The sequence below is a fragment of the Argiope bruennichi genome, chromosome 4 (assembly GCF_947563725.1).
Source record: "Argiope bruennichi chromosome 4, qqArgBrue1.1, whole genome shotgun sequence".
NCBI classification, from domain to species: domain Eukaryota; kingdom Metazoa; phylum Arthropoda; class Arachnida; order Araneae; family Araneidae; genus Argiope; species Argiope bruennichi.
In genome coordinates this window covers 47,788,285-47,804,971 of record NC_079154.1, presented here as the reverse complement: position 1 = coordinate 47,804,971, position 16,687 = coordinate 47,788,285, and the positions used below count along the sequence as shown (strand labels likewise).

The 16,687-nt window shown below is 24.0% G+C and overlaps 1 protein-coding gene across 1 annotated transcript; it reads left to right on the top strand.

The window, feature by feature from the left end:
• Positions 1 to 22: 22 nt before the first annotated feature.
• LOC129966820 (ras-related protein Rab-34-like) lies at positions 23 to 11,514 on the top strand. Its single transcript, XM_056081397.1, has 10 exons — positions 23 to 291; positions 478 to 585; positions 2,022 to 2,116; positions 4,037 to 4,102; positions 4,385 to 4,486; positions 5,505 to 5,569; positions 6,182 to 6,309; positions 7,686 to 7,776; positions 9,584 to 9,694; positions 10,931 to 11,514. The coding sequence occupies exons 1-10, from the start codon at positions 289 to 291 to the stop codon at positions 10,987 to 10,989; spliced, it is 828 nt and encodes a 275-aa protein (XP_055937372.1). The 5' UTR covers positions 23 to 288; the 3' UTR covers positions 10,990 to 11,514.
• Positions 11,515 to 16,687: the final 5,173 nt, after the last annotated feature.

Below are 16,687 nucleotides of genomic sequence, written 5' to 3'. Positions count from 1 at the left end.
ATACACTTCCTGTGGCTGACTCATAAGTTACTTTTCATTTTCGAAATAAGGTTTCGGATGAATAACAGGGAAAAATAAATACCTTATTTATTAAATGTGACTAACTAAATTGCTTAAAAAAATTGGCGTAAAAAGTAATATTTTTCATAATAAAATAAAAATATTTTTTCGCAGTCTGTTTTCGGAAGCAGGTTACCATGGTAGCATCACATTAGGAGCAGACGCTGTGAAGGGTTTATTATGCAATGAGTCTTGATTCTCTATCTAATTTATTATTATACGCAGGAAATGGTAAATATCATCTCCTTGAAAATTCTTTTACTTTTTTAATTTCAAGTTTATGGTGTGTTAACAGTATAAAATGTTTTCATATTTTATGACCTCATCATTCATTTTTATTTACTTTTAATTATAAAAATAGGATTTTTTTTTGACAAAAATAAACTTACAGCTAGATTTTTTCTCTGCTTATTTCAGGATCGAGTTTACCAAAGTGACATTAGAAGTGATGTTGAAAATTCTTCGTTTTCTTCTATACCTATTTCAAAATCTCTGGAAGAAAGAACATTAAAAGATTATCCTCTAGTTTGTATTAAAAGTGTATAATAAATGTTATTTAAATAGATAACATAAAATGCATTAATTATTTTAAAAACTATCAGATATAAGAATTAATTTCGTTATCTGAACTGTTGGAATTTCATTAATTTTAGCCTGTATGCAAGCAAAACTGTTTAGAGAAAAAATATATTATTTTTATGATTTCTGTTGGCTTTCCATTGATTTAACAGTGTTGCTTCAGTATTTATATGATTTAATATTAATAATGCTTAGCTCATTATTTATTTTTGAAGCTTTATAATTTCAAATATATTAGTATCAGCTTTTGTTATTAATAACACTTCTTTTGACAAATATAAATAATTGTGGATTTAAGAAATAATTTTAGAAATGTTAATATCAAAAATTTAGTATTGATTTTGTTTACTCTATCAGTCTTTTTTTTTAATCTTATCATTAAACCCTTATATATGATAAGCATTTTGATTTAGATTCTTTAATTATTTGGAAACAGCTTTTCACATTTCTGTAATCATGGTAAATAAATTCAAACTATTATTGTTTTCTTAATTACATTTAGTGAATCTGTTTTATACAAAGTTATCATAATTAATTTTATATAAAATATGAATATCTTAATTTATGAACATGTTATTAAAAGAAAATAAATGTTGGAAAAATTAATTATTAATAAAAAAGTTAGCTGTGAAAAAAGTATTAATTTAACAAACTTACATGTGTCAGAAGAAGAGATCAGCCACCTTTAGGTTACTTGACAACATTAAAAAAGACCTCTACCTACTGGATATTAGGAGCTGAAAATCTGGGATGCTGGATAGGTAATGATGATATAAGCTGATTATTACAACCATGGCCTGTTTTAGACTGTAGGACCAAAGAAAAGGAATGTTGAATTGTAAATTTTTACTAATATAGAGATGCTTTTGATTTCCTAAGACAATTTATAATAAATAATTAGAGATTTTTAGCAACTGCTTTGTTATTTTCAATTTCAATTCATGATGTTTATCTTTTAAAGAAAGAAAAAAGAAAAAAAAGGAAAATTAATATATTACTATTAATCAATATATTACTTTCAAGATATACTTCCTTTATTAAATTGATATAAATCCATAAATACTGATAAATTGATATAATCTATAAATAATGGCAAAAGCCATTATATAAAAATATGTAACATTTTCTTTATATTTTAAAATTTTACATTGTCTCAAAAGGCATAGTAAAATGAAAAGAACACTACTATATCTGGAAAAATAATTCTAACAGGCCAAATTTTGTTTAATTTAGTATCTATACTTCATGATTTGAATTATGGTGTAAATTATCTTTTATCATTAATTAGAAAATAAATTAAATATGTATTGCTTTAGCTGTATCATTGAAACTTTTGAAAGATATTTAAGATTCCTTCACTAAATATGCAAATTTTATTATAGCCATATGACAGCAATTGTACACCAAATAAAGAAACCCATTTTTCTTATCAAGTTCGCACAGCTTGTCGCAAAATTAATAGCTCCAAATGTGATGCGTAAGTATAGATATTTTTAATTTACTTAATCGAAATTTATATATTGCTCACATCTATTTTGATTAGTTAAAAATATATTTGTATGGGGTGAAATCGTTTGAGTTTTGTGTTTTTGTTTCATTCTGAATTTTATATTTTTTAGCATGAATTAGGAAAATATTGTCTTTGCTGGAAAAAACAGAAAAATTGATGATTACAAAGTTAATTTTGTTAATTATTTTTGTATTTATTTATCTACTTTGCAGATTGTTTATTATAAAAATAATATTCAACTTTTTTAGAAATTAATTAACTCTAATAATATATGAAATATGTTATAATGTTGAAATTGTATTTATAGTAAATTATTTGTAATTTGTAAACTTATTCTCTATTACTAATTTTTCTCTAAAAATTAAATTTTTGCATATTAATATATTTTCTTAATATTAGTAAAATATATATTAATTTGATATATACTTCATTATCATCACCAATTAATCCTTTACACTTTGTAAAACTCATAAATTCTTTTGACTTTCCATTGCTAAGTAGCAGAGATGCCATTATTTCAATATGTCTCATATGCACTTATATCATCAAATAAAATGCTGATTTTTAGCAGATTCACCATAGAAGTGTATGGAACTCTAAGAGAACTAAGTGATTGCTCTCTATGATAATTGCTTTTGATAGCCTTTGTAAGCAGATGTTGGGGATCAAATTACTGGAAATGGCTGATGACACAACGGAACATAAACATTGTAAAAAGGAAGCAAAGGAGAACAAGTCATTTAATGAATAAAAAACCATAGATGATAATAAATTTATGATATCTCCATAATAATCTTAAAAATCATAAGATCTCAAAAGTGTTCTTCAGATTTTATCCGGTAATGTGTCATCATTGTGTTACTGCAAAATATTGTGCTAATGTAACTAAACAATATGTGAAACATAAAAGAATGAATGTTCCCCTGAAAAAAGAATGTATAATGTAATAAATAGCATGAAGAAAATGGCAGATGTGGTAGCTTAAAAATCATATTTTACACGATTTTCAGATCATATTAACAGAAAATATCAGAGAGATATCACTTATACCTGACGCATGTGATAATCAGAATTGCATCCAAAATACTACATCTTTATTGATGTATTAGATTCAAACACTTACACTGAAATATTTGAGCAAACATTTCTGGAATTCAGACATTCAGTTATGAGATATGATAATATAAAGAGCACTGCAATACATCCCAAAACAGAATCATCTGAAAACTGAAAAAAAAAAAAGATTCTGTATTGAGTCATATCAGTATTCTTCAAGGCAGCCTGCTCTATTTGAAAGAGGAGGAATGTTCTTTCATATTCTTCTGTACAGGACATTAAGTTCTGTGATTCCATTGATTTTCCATACTTTTCACTGACACTTATGCAAAATAAGGGAATGGAAGAAAATAAAACCATTTGGCTGAAGGTAAAATATTTCCTTTCAGTCCCTCTAGTTATCAATAAACGTATCATGAAAGTTCGTAAAGAGTCAAAAGTATAAATTGGCAATATCTTGAAACCAAAAATTTGGACCAATGACTTTTACCTAATGGATGACAATATTAAGAAAAAGAGATTATTTTAAAATAGGAACTTGTTGTAATCCAAGATTGTTACTTCTGATCAGACTTTTAGGAGTTGTGTTTTTTGCTATTTTCACCTTTTCAATGCACATGATTCTAATATCAATTCAGACGTTTCTCTATGAAATTCTGTCTTTTTTTAATCATTTGTATATTTATTCTTTATATCATTTATAATTAAAAGCAATGACGCAAGTTTCATATCTGAATTAGCTTTTAATTGCATTAATTATTGCTTTAAACTCAAATAATATTGCATTTTAACATTTCTTAGTTAAGAGAACTTTTTTCATTATCTTTTAAGGCTCAGGTTAACAAAAGTCATTGTTGTTGGTGATGTTGCTGTTGGAAAGACATGCCTTGTGAGACGGTAATTGATGTATATATATTTTTTCTATATTTACTCAATACATCTGTACTAAAGATTTAGCATAGAATAAACATTTTGAATGTTTTTCATTTTGACCTTGCAAATTTTTCTGGTATTTTATTTTTTTTATATTTTAGTTAATTCTTTTATATTATTTAACTAATGAATAAAAAAGAAAGAAATTGTCAGTACTTTTTAAATTTTTAATTATATATTTAAAAAAATTATTGTAACATAAAACAGGTGACACTTATTAAAAGAAAGTTTTCTTTAATTTTTAAGGTTTTGTGTTCAAGCATTTGAAACAAATTACAAAGCTACAATTGGTGTTGACTTTGAAGCTGAAAAATTTTATATTTTAGATGTTCCATATATTTTGCAAATGTAAGTAAGTTATTTATTTATTTTTGGAAATTGGAAAGATTAGAAAACGTTGTCTGTATATCATTTTGGATATGAACTACTTTTAATTGAGAACTAATTTTTAAAAGTTAGAATGTAGCCCCTTTTTCAATTGCTATAATGAGATTATTTATTAGGTGTGGAAGTTTCCTTATATATATATATATATATATATATATCTATAAATTTGTGCAGTAATGTTTTTTTTTTAAATTTTATTATTTTGTAAGTATAAATAAATTTGTGCCACACAATCATTATTAGACTTTTTTTTTTTTTTTTTTTTTTTTTTGCATTTTGAGGGATGTTATTTAATAATTTGCATACATATATATAATATATCAAGAAATGTATATGAATGATATTTGTCACATTAAGTATGATATTTTTTAACTACATTAAATGCAGTAAAATTTTCCATTTTTTGTAATAAATTATCAGATTTCTATAAAGTTAAATTCTGAGTCATTTCATATTGTACTTTACAAAGAACAATAATTCAGAAAAGTTCATCAAGTCCCTGTGATGTAAACTATAAAAAAGTCTAACTGGTTAGTCATTTTTTATAATTTTATAACTATTAATCTGGTAGAAAATATATGAAAATTGACACCAAGATATCTTTATTCAACAAATAAAAAATATAAATATGATGAATCTTTTTTTTAAATTTAATTTAATTTATCAAAATCTCATTTCTTGTAAAAGTTATAACTTTTATAACACTATAGTGTTATAAAAATTCATTATACATTTTGATTCTGAAGAAAATTGAGACATCATTTTATTCCTATTTATTGTAGAGAAATAACTCCATAGTTTTCTTAGTATATTTTCTGGATTTTAATTAAAATTGTAAACTTTTTAGATAAAAAAAAATGCTATTACATTGCCACATTTTAAAATTAGAGTTTCCTTTAAAGGCCAACTGCCATTTGATATTTACTGACCTCTCTTTGAAACTTCTTTAATTTAAAACTGATTTTTATATTTAATATAGATGGGACACAGCTGGTCAAGAAAAGTTCAAATGCATTGCTTCATCTTATTACAGAGGTGCTAGAGGTATTCTATAAATTTTATACATTGATCTTGATCTTACAATATAAGTACACAACAATCTAGAGACAATACTGAGCAGAATATTATTTCTAGAATAGGAAAGTATTCTAATCAACATAATTTAAATACTTTTCTGTCTAATTAAAAACTGTTTGAATCTTTGTTTTTTTTAAAAAAAAATTACAATTTTATGATTTATATTTCTAAAGAATTCGTTTATTTATGAGATTATGGATCTTTTGGATTCATATTACTATTATTATTTAATATATAGTACTAGATAAGTCATAGTTAATTGTAAAAATATCTTCAATTTTTATGAAATTCATTTGATTTTTGTTAATAATGTATATGTATTTCATGTCATTTTTATTCATGCTAATAATGAAAAATTTACACAATAGAAAAATGTATATTTATATTAGAAGTGAAAAAAATTGTGTGCTTGTATATTTATATTAGAAATGAAATAAATGCATATGTATATTTCATGTGATTTTTATTTATGCTAGTATTAAAAATTTTACACAATATTCAGACTAAATGTCTGAATATTATGTAAATTTTGTGATGGAAATTAAAAAAAAATTCTGATATTATGCTTAAATGTTATAGTTGTGATCTTGGTATTTGACTTCTCACACATATCATCTCTGTACAATATTCCTAAATGGCTGGATGATACTTTAAAATCCACAGATAATCCTTTTCTGTTTTTGGTTGGCACAAAGAAAGATATGGTTGTAAGTTCTTTTTACATTGATAAGAATTTAATTTTTTCTTTAAATAATTAATTGTTTTACTTTAAATTTGTCGAATATTTTTCATGTTTGTTAAACAGCTGAAAGTTAGCATTATTTTAGAAAAAAATTAAGTAATATAAGTTATAAAATTGGTATAATGATATTTAAAAAAATATTATCAATAAATTAATGCATTCTTTCTTATTAAATTAAATATTGCACTATTTTTAATTTAAAAATTTTTAAAAGCTTTTAATGTAGTTAGCAAAATTTCTTTGACTACTTTAAATGTTGAATTTAAATTTCTCATTTCAACAATATTTTATACTTAATATCTATTGAGTTTGTGTTTTATTTTTTCAATAAATTCAAATTTTTCATTTATATAATTCTTTAAAATAATACTCATTCTCTTTTTCAGTATATATAAGTATCTTTTTGGTATAGTCTAGCTTACAAAATCATTGATCATTTTTTATTTCAAATTGACTCTTTTTTATATAATTCTAAATGTTCAAAATGTAGCATTCTTGAATCTTATCAATTATTAGCTAGATACACTTGTGGTGAATGAGGAAATGTTTACATGATGTAGCAAGAATTAGATTGAAAGTAAATAGTTTATTTTCTTTCAATCAATGTTTTTAGTTTTAAAAATATATATAATTTTTAAAAATAAAATTAAAAAAAGCAACAACAACTATTGTCAATAATGTTTTTTATTTGTTTAATTGCACTGCTAATCTTTAAAAAAAAGGGGGTGGGGTGGGGGAGAGAAAGGAAAAACATTGCTGTCAATTAAAGTTGGGCTGTAAAATATTTGATCAGTGGGGAATTTCATTTAAAATTTTAAAATAAATGGAGCACAGATTATTATGATTATTCTTTGAAAATGTCCTAAAAATACTTTCAGCATGTTATTAATGCAAAATTTCTATAACAAAAATTGTATTTTAAAAATATTTTTTTTTTCTATCTGTAAAGAGATCTTTAAATAAAATGTAGAATTTCATAACCTCTGTCTAATAATTTCTACTTTACAATAACATATATTGACATATATATATAAATATTCCCATTGGTACTGAAAATTACTAAAATATTACCACCTTTGCTTGTTTATAGCTTATTACATTCTATTTGTTAAAATAAGATAATAAGCTATAAAATAATTTGCAAATTGTTGCTACTGTATCAAATTCTTTGAAACTATATAAATTAAAAAAATTTTTGCTAAATCTAATTTTGCTTTGTTTTTGAGTAATTTTCAGAATATGTATTAATGTGTGAGAAATAAATTTTATATTTTGTTTCATACTTTTTAAAATTATTAATGTAGAATTGAATTAGTTATGATTGTTGTTTTTATATTACAGACTAATTCAGCATATAAATTAACTGAAAATGAAGCTATAAAGTTGGCCAAAGCAATTGGTGCTGAGTATTGTCCTGTATCATCTAAAACAGGTGAATATGTCTTTAAAAGTTGTTTTATAATTCATTGTCTCTCATATATAGATTTTTTTTATGATTAAAAACATGTCATTACATTCAATCATTCCTTTAAAATATGAATATATGAGAATAAGTTAAATTAACAATTATTTTTTAAATAATTTTTTTATTTAACAAAAAAAAAAAAAAAAGTACATAATTTTTTTAAAATTCTTATTTCCTAACTCTTGAAGACTGAAAGTGATGAACAGTGTAAATGCCAAAATTATTCTGTGTAATATTCTATTCAAAAATATTCTACACGAAAAATACTGTTTTTTATCCTAAAATGTTGAGTGAGCAATGTTTATATTGTAGTAAATATGAAAAGTACCTTGTAGTTTTGTAAGTAGTACAAAAGTACATGTAAAGACTCTGTTAATGTAGCATCTGTATGTGCTGATCAAACAATTTATGTGATTTCTCAAAAAATTTTGTTTTGGAAACTTGTTAATATTCATTTTTAGATTTTAGTCTAATCTCATCAAAATACAATTTAACCAGCAATATATACAAATCTCTTTTCAAAAATGTGTATTGTAAATCAATGCATTCATTTTCAATAAAATTTTATGGGATAATAATAGTAATAAAAATTTCTACATGCCACTCTTTAAGAGGGGGGGGGATTAAGAACTAAGAGAATTCATAAATAGTAACTAAGTATAGGTCAATTATATGCGCTTAAAAAATTTTCATATTCTTACATTTATTAGCTTACAAAGAATAAAATATATATACAATTCATAGATAAAAAATAATCAAAGCATTTCTTTTTTTAAGGTTACGGCTACATATTTTAAGATCCACCAATATATATAAAGAAAATTTCTATTGTCATTTTAAACAAAAATGATTAAAAGGGAAAGTTTTGTATCAAATAATAATAATAATAACCTGTAAACTTAAATCATAAAACAAATATTGTTTCTTTTGTATGAAATAAATCCCTTTTTTATCCATTTTGTAATTATGATTAGATTTCTATGATTTGGATATAATAGTTAGTAATGATACCACCATTATATAAAATTATATTCTAATATTAATATTTTAATTAAATTAAATGGCTATGCGTTTTTTATAATAAAAAAGAGGACTGAAAGTAAATTTTTTTTATTTGATATAGATTTTAAATTGCATATTAGGACAGGATATCATATTCAAATCTAATAAAATACGTAATAGATTTTAAAAAAATGGGATTGCTCGTATTCTGCAATTTTTCTAATATTAATCTTATTTTGTATGTCAATTTGAGTTTTTGTTGTCTTTGTTTTTAATCTTGATAATTTGTTAATTATAAGTTTTGTATTCAGCCTCATAAGAATTATGTTTTTCATTTTCAAATCGCTTTCATTTGATTTTGTAGCAAATGGAATGTTCTCAGATTCTAAAAATATTTGTTGAATAATCTATCTCTTTCATTAATTTTTAAAAAATTAAAAAATTGCAATAAAAATATTTGTTTGTTTATTTGGAGTAACTGCTAAATCATCATGAATAATGCATGCACTCTTATCTTAAAATATATACTTACTTTTTCCTATTTTTAGTATTTAAATAAATTTGGTCAATGTATGTTGATAACAAACTTAAATATTTATTTTTAAAATTTGGCTAGAGTTAATTATGGTTATGAAGTTTTGATTATGCTTGGCATTATTATAGTAGCTCATGTCATTCAGTAATTTATATTTTCAGTTAATTTTATGGAAGATTTTTGTTAAAAAGATATCATTAAGAATTTTGAACTAATTTTATATTTTTATGTAACTAGGTGAAAATGTTGATAGACTTTTTAGACGAATTGCAGTTTTGACTTTCTGTGAAGATATTTTAAAAGAAACAACTGATCATGATGAGGTGAAAATATCTGAAAATTTTGTCAGTAAGTGAATTCTTTTCTGTAAATGAAGCATAATTTTGAAAATAAAGTAAAGTAAGTAAAGTTTGTAAAATATAGTAGTGTATCATTTCTTATCTATTTGTGAATAAGTAAGCAATGATAATAGAAATTATATCTGCCCATAAAGAAATGCAGAAATAAAGTGCAAAACAAATAAATATCAGCTTTCTTTTTCTTTCTGTAAAAAAGGCAGTAACACTAACATTGATAAATCTTTTAAGCAATAAAATATCTACTTAATTTTAAATTTTTTACTAATTTCAACAAAACTTGCTGCTTTGTTGCTTTGACCAAGCTCAGGTGCAATTTAGGTAAAACTTTTACAGGTTTTGAGTAGTTTTTGTGGTAATGAATCGAAATTCTACAAGAAACTTTCACAGTAATATTTTGTCATGCCACAAGTAGCAATCGATTGTAAATTTATATAGGATTTTAAAGTATTACAAATTTTTTTAAAAATTATTATTACTGACCTTTAAAAGATATCAAAACCTTATAAATCTAAATATGGGAACGACCCCTTAACAGATAATACCAAATATATCCTGGTATATTCATGACATCACTTCTTAATGTTGTCATGGAAAATTTAATTCTTTTATAATTTTAAATATGTAAGTAATCGGTTATAAATATTTTAGGTAGATAATCGTTTAGTATTAATTATTATCTTGAAACTGATAATCTTAGTTTTCATATATGATGATAGACAGCAGAACAAAGTTGGGTAGCTTTTTTTTTCCTTTTGTTTTCATGAGTGTTCAATGGAACATAGCAATAAAGATTTATTTTTAATATTTAACAATTTTTATTAATTATTATATAATAATAATTGATACTAAGTTATTTTAACAAATAAAGTGATAATTAAAAATAAAAAAATAATAAAGGGAATGAACTAATATAATAATTTCAGCAAGTTAGTATTTAATTTTAGTAAGCTTGATTAAGCTTTAGTAACACTTGGCATTTAACAATTATGCAATAAAACTTCGAATTAATCAGAGTAAGTTGGAATTTCATATATTTGTAACATTACATGAATAGGAAATGCAAAAAACCTGTAGAAAAATAATTATCAATGAATTAGACTAAAAAAAAAAAGCAATTAGCCAGTCTTAATTATAATTATTTATATATTGTAACAATTTTTAATTGAATATTAAAGGTGTTTTATATATATATATATATATATCCTTTTTTCTTCTTTCCTTTTAGAGTTTAGTAAGGCCAGCACTAAAAAGAAAAAAGAGAACTGCATGTCCGGATGTAGTTGATGTCATCTTGTTAAATCAGATTTAATAATTTATGGTGGTGCTATGGCAGTATAATAGATAATGTACTTAGTGGGTTTTTTTAGTCAAATATTTTGTGTGTGAAACAGTATTTTCAAGTATTATTCTAGCTGATTTAGTTCAATATTAGAAAGTTTTTCAGAACTCAGCATTTATTTGATACTTTTGTTGTTCTTTATCATAAGAAAAATTTAATAATTAAATGTATTGCCTACTTTAAAAGATTTAACTTTAGCTATAAATTTTAGAAGAAATTAACTATTATAAAGCTTTAAGTTAGAAATATTTTAATTAAGAAGAGCTTTTAATGAGCTTTCTATAACTACAAAAATTTAGATTTATTATAAATTTATCTTTCGCCTTATTAAGCTGCCAATTTTAATTTTTAGTTTTGAAAATTTAGGATTTCAAATTAAGATTTGTTTTTTACATTTTTAATGCATTTTGACATGTATAATCACAATTTAGGATTGCATTTTTTAAATCTATGTTTAAAAATTAAAAAAAAGTTGCAAAAGAAATTTAAATGTTTGGAGTAATGCATTTAATTATGTAAAATACAAAGGAAGCATTTTTTAAATATTACATAAATTAGGTGCTTTTATATTTTTAAAATTGCATTTTTTTTTCAAAAATTTTATACAATTACAATATTGCTTTTTAGAGAATGTTTCTGTTAAGCAATAAAGGTTATCTGTGATAATTGGTTATGAAATTGTTATGAAGAATATATGTATATTTTATATAAAAAAATATTTTTTCAATAGAATTCATCCATAATTCTCTTATATTATATATAATAGCCAATTTCTTCAAAAAAAATGGAAAAAAAGATCCAATTACATTTTTATTAACTCTATGAAACATTCATTTTTATTGGCCCATTATGCAAAATGATGTAATCAGTCAAGTAGTTTTCTTTTATTTTTGCAATATTTTTATAAAATTTATAAACATGCAAAAACTGCTAGTTCACTCTTCCAGCTATATAAGGATATTATTTCATTATAGAGGTGTCTCAACCATTTAATTATGTAGCTTCTCTTATTTTATCAAAATAACAAAATTTTCTCTTAAATATAGAAATTGCTTGATTTACACAGAATAAAAGACAAAATTCTGAAATAACTTTGTTCTATGTTATGTTTTACTTACTGTTAACAAAATATTCTATTTTGTGTATATTGAGAGTATTAATAATATAGGATATTTTTCTAGTCATTATGAAACCACATATGAAATATGTACAAAAGTTAAAATGGGCATAAAATATATTGTATGCATTTGAATTAAAAAAAGATAATTATCTAAATATTTTTTATATTTTGTAAAATATGCATATTTTTGTAACTTATTGAATGGCAGGAGGAAGAAAAAGCACTTGTGATTTTTATTATTAGTAAAGTGATTTTTTTTGGTTGCTGGACCAAATAATTTTAAACATTCTAATAATTTATTATTAATAATTTTATTTCTACATTTTTATAATATTGTGAAGACTCACTTATCCATCAAATAGACTTATGATTACTTAAATAATAAAAAATAACAGGATGAATTAATTAAAAAATAATCAAGAAGTCAACCTCTCCAAATTATGTAAAAATATTATAAAATGACCATATAATCAATCAACTAATTGAGAATTCATTAAGATTGCCTCATGAGGGTTAATGTAAATCTTTGCTGATGTACTTTTTAAATATATATCCGAGTTGCAAAAGTAAAATTAGCTTGGGTAATTGAGTCTTAGATGCTGTCCATTGCTTGTATATGAATTATATTTCAAGTGTTTTTTGATATTGTTGCATTATTGAATAATTATTTTTGTTAATTTTCTTGGCAGTTACAATATTGTATTATCTAGTCAGTTTGATTGTAATTTTTAGCTATGCTGCTTTTTATATTTCTTCTGTTATCCAAAGATTTTTATACATTCGTTGTTCATATTTTTCAATAAATAAATAATTGTGCAATTTCTGATATACTTACTTTTTCTTTCATTTTCTCTCTTAATTATAACTCAAACATCACACTTTTTCTTTTTGAGCACATGCACTCTAATCTACTTAAAACTCTTATTTTACACAAAGCTTGTCTGGTTGATAACAGAAATACATGTTTATTTTTATCTTATTTTTGTTAGAATGTGGTAAATTATACATTTTATATCAACTTTTTTCTGGGTATATATTTTATTTTAAAAAATAATATATATTTTTAGGTGAGACATACATATGAAACATTATTTTCTAAAATATCTAATGTAATCATTGTATGTATATATATATAACTACATATTATTTGTTGTAGTAGTTTCTTATAATAAAATATTGATTAAAAATCAGATTGAGTAATTATATATTCTTACAAAAATTATATTCTCATTCACAAATGAATCAATATAAAATTTGAAAAAAAAAATTCCTGCAAAATTTAATAACTATTTTTTTATGTTTCGAAATATATTTTAAATGCATTATTTGATTTGTGCTATTTTGAATTTGCATGTTTATCAAACAATATAGAAACCCATCATTGTTAGAAATTTATCAATCAATTTTAGTTACCAATAAGTTTTTATGAAAGCTTGATGTGTTTATAACTGTTACTCACTTGGAGCCATCTGTAGCCCTATCTAATAAATGGAATATAATATGGAACTAAAAATAAAAATGATGATAAGGAAAGAAAAAAAAAATCTTGTAGCCCTAAATGTTGCCAAAAGAAGAAAGTCAAAAAGAATCTTTTGAAGAATTGTAAAAGTCAGATTATATATGTATGCACAAAGTACTGTAATCATCATAAAATAACCAGAGATAGTAGTCTCCACCAAACTTTCTCGCATACTCTCTAATAAAGATATTATCAAGAGAGCGCCTTACATGGCATTGGCGCACAAGAAATATTTACCTTTGGCATGAATTTACTATTTTTACTGAATCTGTGTCATCTTTGGCAATTAATCCATGGCATGCGGTTAATAGTATTCAAAAATCGAAATTGTGTTTTAGACGCGTTTTTCCTTCAAACTGAAACAAAAATTTAGTCACAATATCCCATATCAAATTTGATATATTTAAGTCGTAGCATTTTTGAGTTATCGCGTTTAAGTATTTCTGAAAATACATACCAATAGATGGTCAACCCCTTTTTTGGATTTGGCTCAAGCATATATTCCAACTATATGCTTATAATATAGATACTAAATCTTTGCATAGAATTTTATTAATATTGTTCTCTTCGTTTTGTTTATATTCGAACAGCTGGATGGAAAAATTGTCTTAGAAGGAATTTTGCTCAAAATTTGATTAAAAAAAATCTACAAATTTTGTATAAATATACCATATGCTAAATTTTATGCATCTAGCTCAAAGAGATTTCGAATTATCTTTGTCACAGACAGACATTATCCGAAAATGTATTTTTCGAATTCAGAGAGATCTAAAACGAGGATATTCATCGAAATTTCGAGTTCGAATTTTTTGACGATTACAATACTGTCTCTATACTACATATACAAGAATTATTGGTCTTGAGAATTTGATAAAGTTCACGATTTAGACCTACATATATCCAAAAAACACATTTTCACTTTTTTGCATTGGAAGTATATTCTCATTTTTGTAGTTGTCAAAATATTCGATCTCAAAATTGTGATGAATATCTACGTTTAAGGCCTCCCCACAGGTACACCCATGCAAAGCGATGTCGGAAGCAAATACAAGATCTGCAAACGCCTAGACATATTAAATGCCAACTTGCAAATTTCTATGTGAAATTTTTAATTGCATACTTTAAAATCGAAATTGCTGCAAAGTCAAAATCATATTTTTAAATAAATGTGATTTGTATATTACAAATAATTTCACATTGAGCACAATGAAACAATTTTTTCATCATAAAACTACAGTAAAAAATATTAAAAAAATAAATTATAAAATCGTTTTGAAAATTTTGCTTAATAGTCTGAATATTTTATATCGTCATAACTTTAACCAATTAAAAAAAGGAGCATTTGTGTGAAAGTTTTGATGTATCAGAAAAATATAAAACAAAGCCACTGCATTTACTTGGCATTTGAAACACTTTAAAATTAGACATGAACAAAATATTTAACAAAATCTTTCAAAATTAAATTATTAGTGAATATAAAAAAATATTTTTAGTTTTTAAAGTAAAATTTTCGCACGTTAGGAGAGCAAAACATTAAAAAACACATTGTAATCCATGAGGAATGATTTTTTTTTTTTGATATCATTTTGTTGCTTCACTTTCTTTAATGGTAAGCATATCAAAGCTTTGTCAACAGAAAGTTATATAAAGGAAATTATTGAAAATTACACAAAAATAATGCAATTTCAATTAATGCAAATTCAACTTACAAAAAATGAACTTGTGGAAATTTACTTATTAGCTCATTTTTTCTCAGGTGATTGACTCGGTTGAGAAGAACTAACTACACGCAGGTTCATTAAAAATGTTATCCTAATTGTTAAATAAACAAAGATTATTATTTAAAAACTTTAGGATAATATTAGCACTTTGTCACGTATAACTGGACAAGTTTCTCCTTTTCCATTAAGTTTATAAGTTATTACAATATTTGTAAACAGCAAGCGTACGATAATATACAATTGTGTACAAATGCGAATTAAAAGCAGTCATCAATATAAATATATAAATTAAAGCGTTTGGCATAAAGTTAATAAAGATGATAAAGTATTAATTTTTAAATATATCATTATGGTACCATAATGATAAATTATACCACTCAATTTACCATATTATGAATTATAATATGGTGAAATATACAAAATTAGTCCTTGCTGATTTATGCGAAATCCATTTATGCATAATAATGCAAAGTGAAATTGAGCAGAGTTATGTCAGTCGGTTAGCGCAGAGCTCTGCAAAATCCTTTTTGTAGAGACACGCAAAGTCTACTTATGTGGAATTAGAAACATTTGAAAAACAAACTGTTCAAAACACAGAATTATGTTACTTACGCAAAATGCCTTTATGCAGAATCATGCAGCAAATAAAGTCGACTGACGCAGACTTACGAGTAATCATCTAATTTAATGTATACAGCTTGTCAAAGTCAACTTACAGAAATTTACACAATACCGGTGTACGGAAAGCAGCGATACTGGCAAATAAAAAGTAAAATAATGTGATCTTGCGAAAAGTTGCATCGACTTATGAAAAGTACTCAAAACAGAGCTATGCAATGATAATTTAAGTAGACTTATGCATAGTTTTTAATAAACAACTTACGTAAAATTAAGAACAGACAAATTACACATAATTATGCGAAGTCCATTTAAGCAAAATTATGCAAAATCTCAAAAAGTATTATGACACAAAATTGAATTACATAGATTCTGCAAATCCGCACAACAAGAAGTTAAGTCATTTTCATTTAGAAAGAATTGTATAAAATCGATTTGCTCCTTACTCAGTGCTATGCAAAATCGACAAAACTACCCAAAGTCGGCGGCGTATGCAAAGTTATACAAAGTCAAATTACGCAGATTTATTAAATGTATAATTAAAGTAGATTTCCAAACAAAAGTCTTACACTAAGCCCATTCAGGATCTTACGCACAGAGTTAGGAAAAGTAAGTTATGAGCAGTCCATTTACGCAGAATCGAAATATGCATAGTCGATAATTTT

What these genes read in the sequence shown, in the direction of transcription:
- LOC129966820 (XM_056081397.1), top strand. An exon ending in CATTAAAAGATTATCCTCTA is followed by an intron (nt 586 to 2,021) that starts GTTTGTATTAAA and finishes ATTTTATTATAG; the next exon opens with CCATATGACAGCAATTGTAC. An exon ending in AATATCTGAAAATTTTGTCA is followed by an intron (nt 9,695 to 10,930) that starts GTAAGTGAATTC and finishes CTTTCCTTTTAG; the next exon opens with AGTTTAGTAAGGCCAGCACT.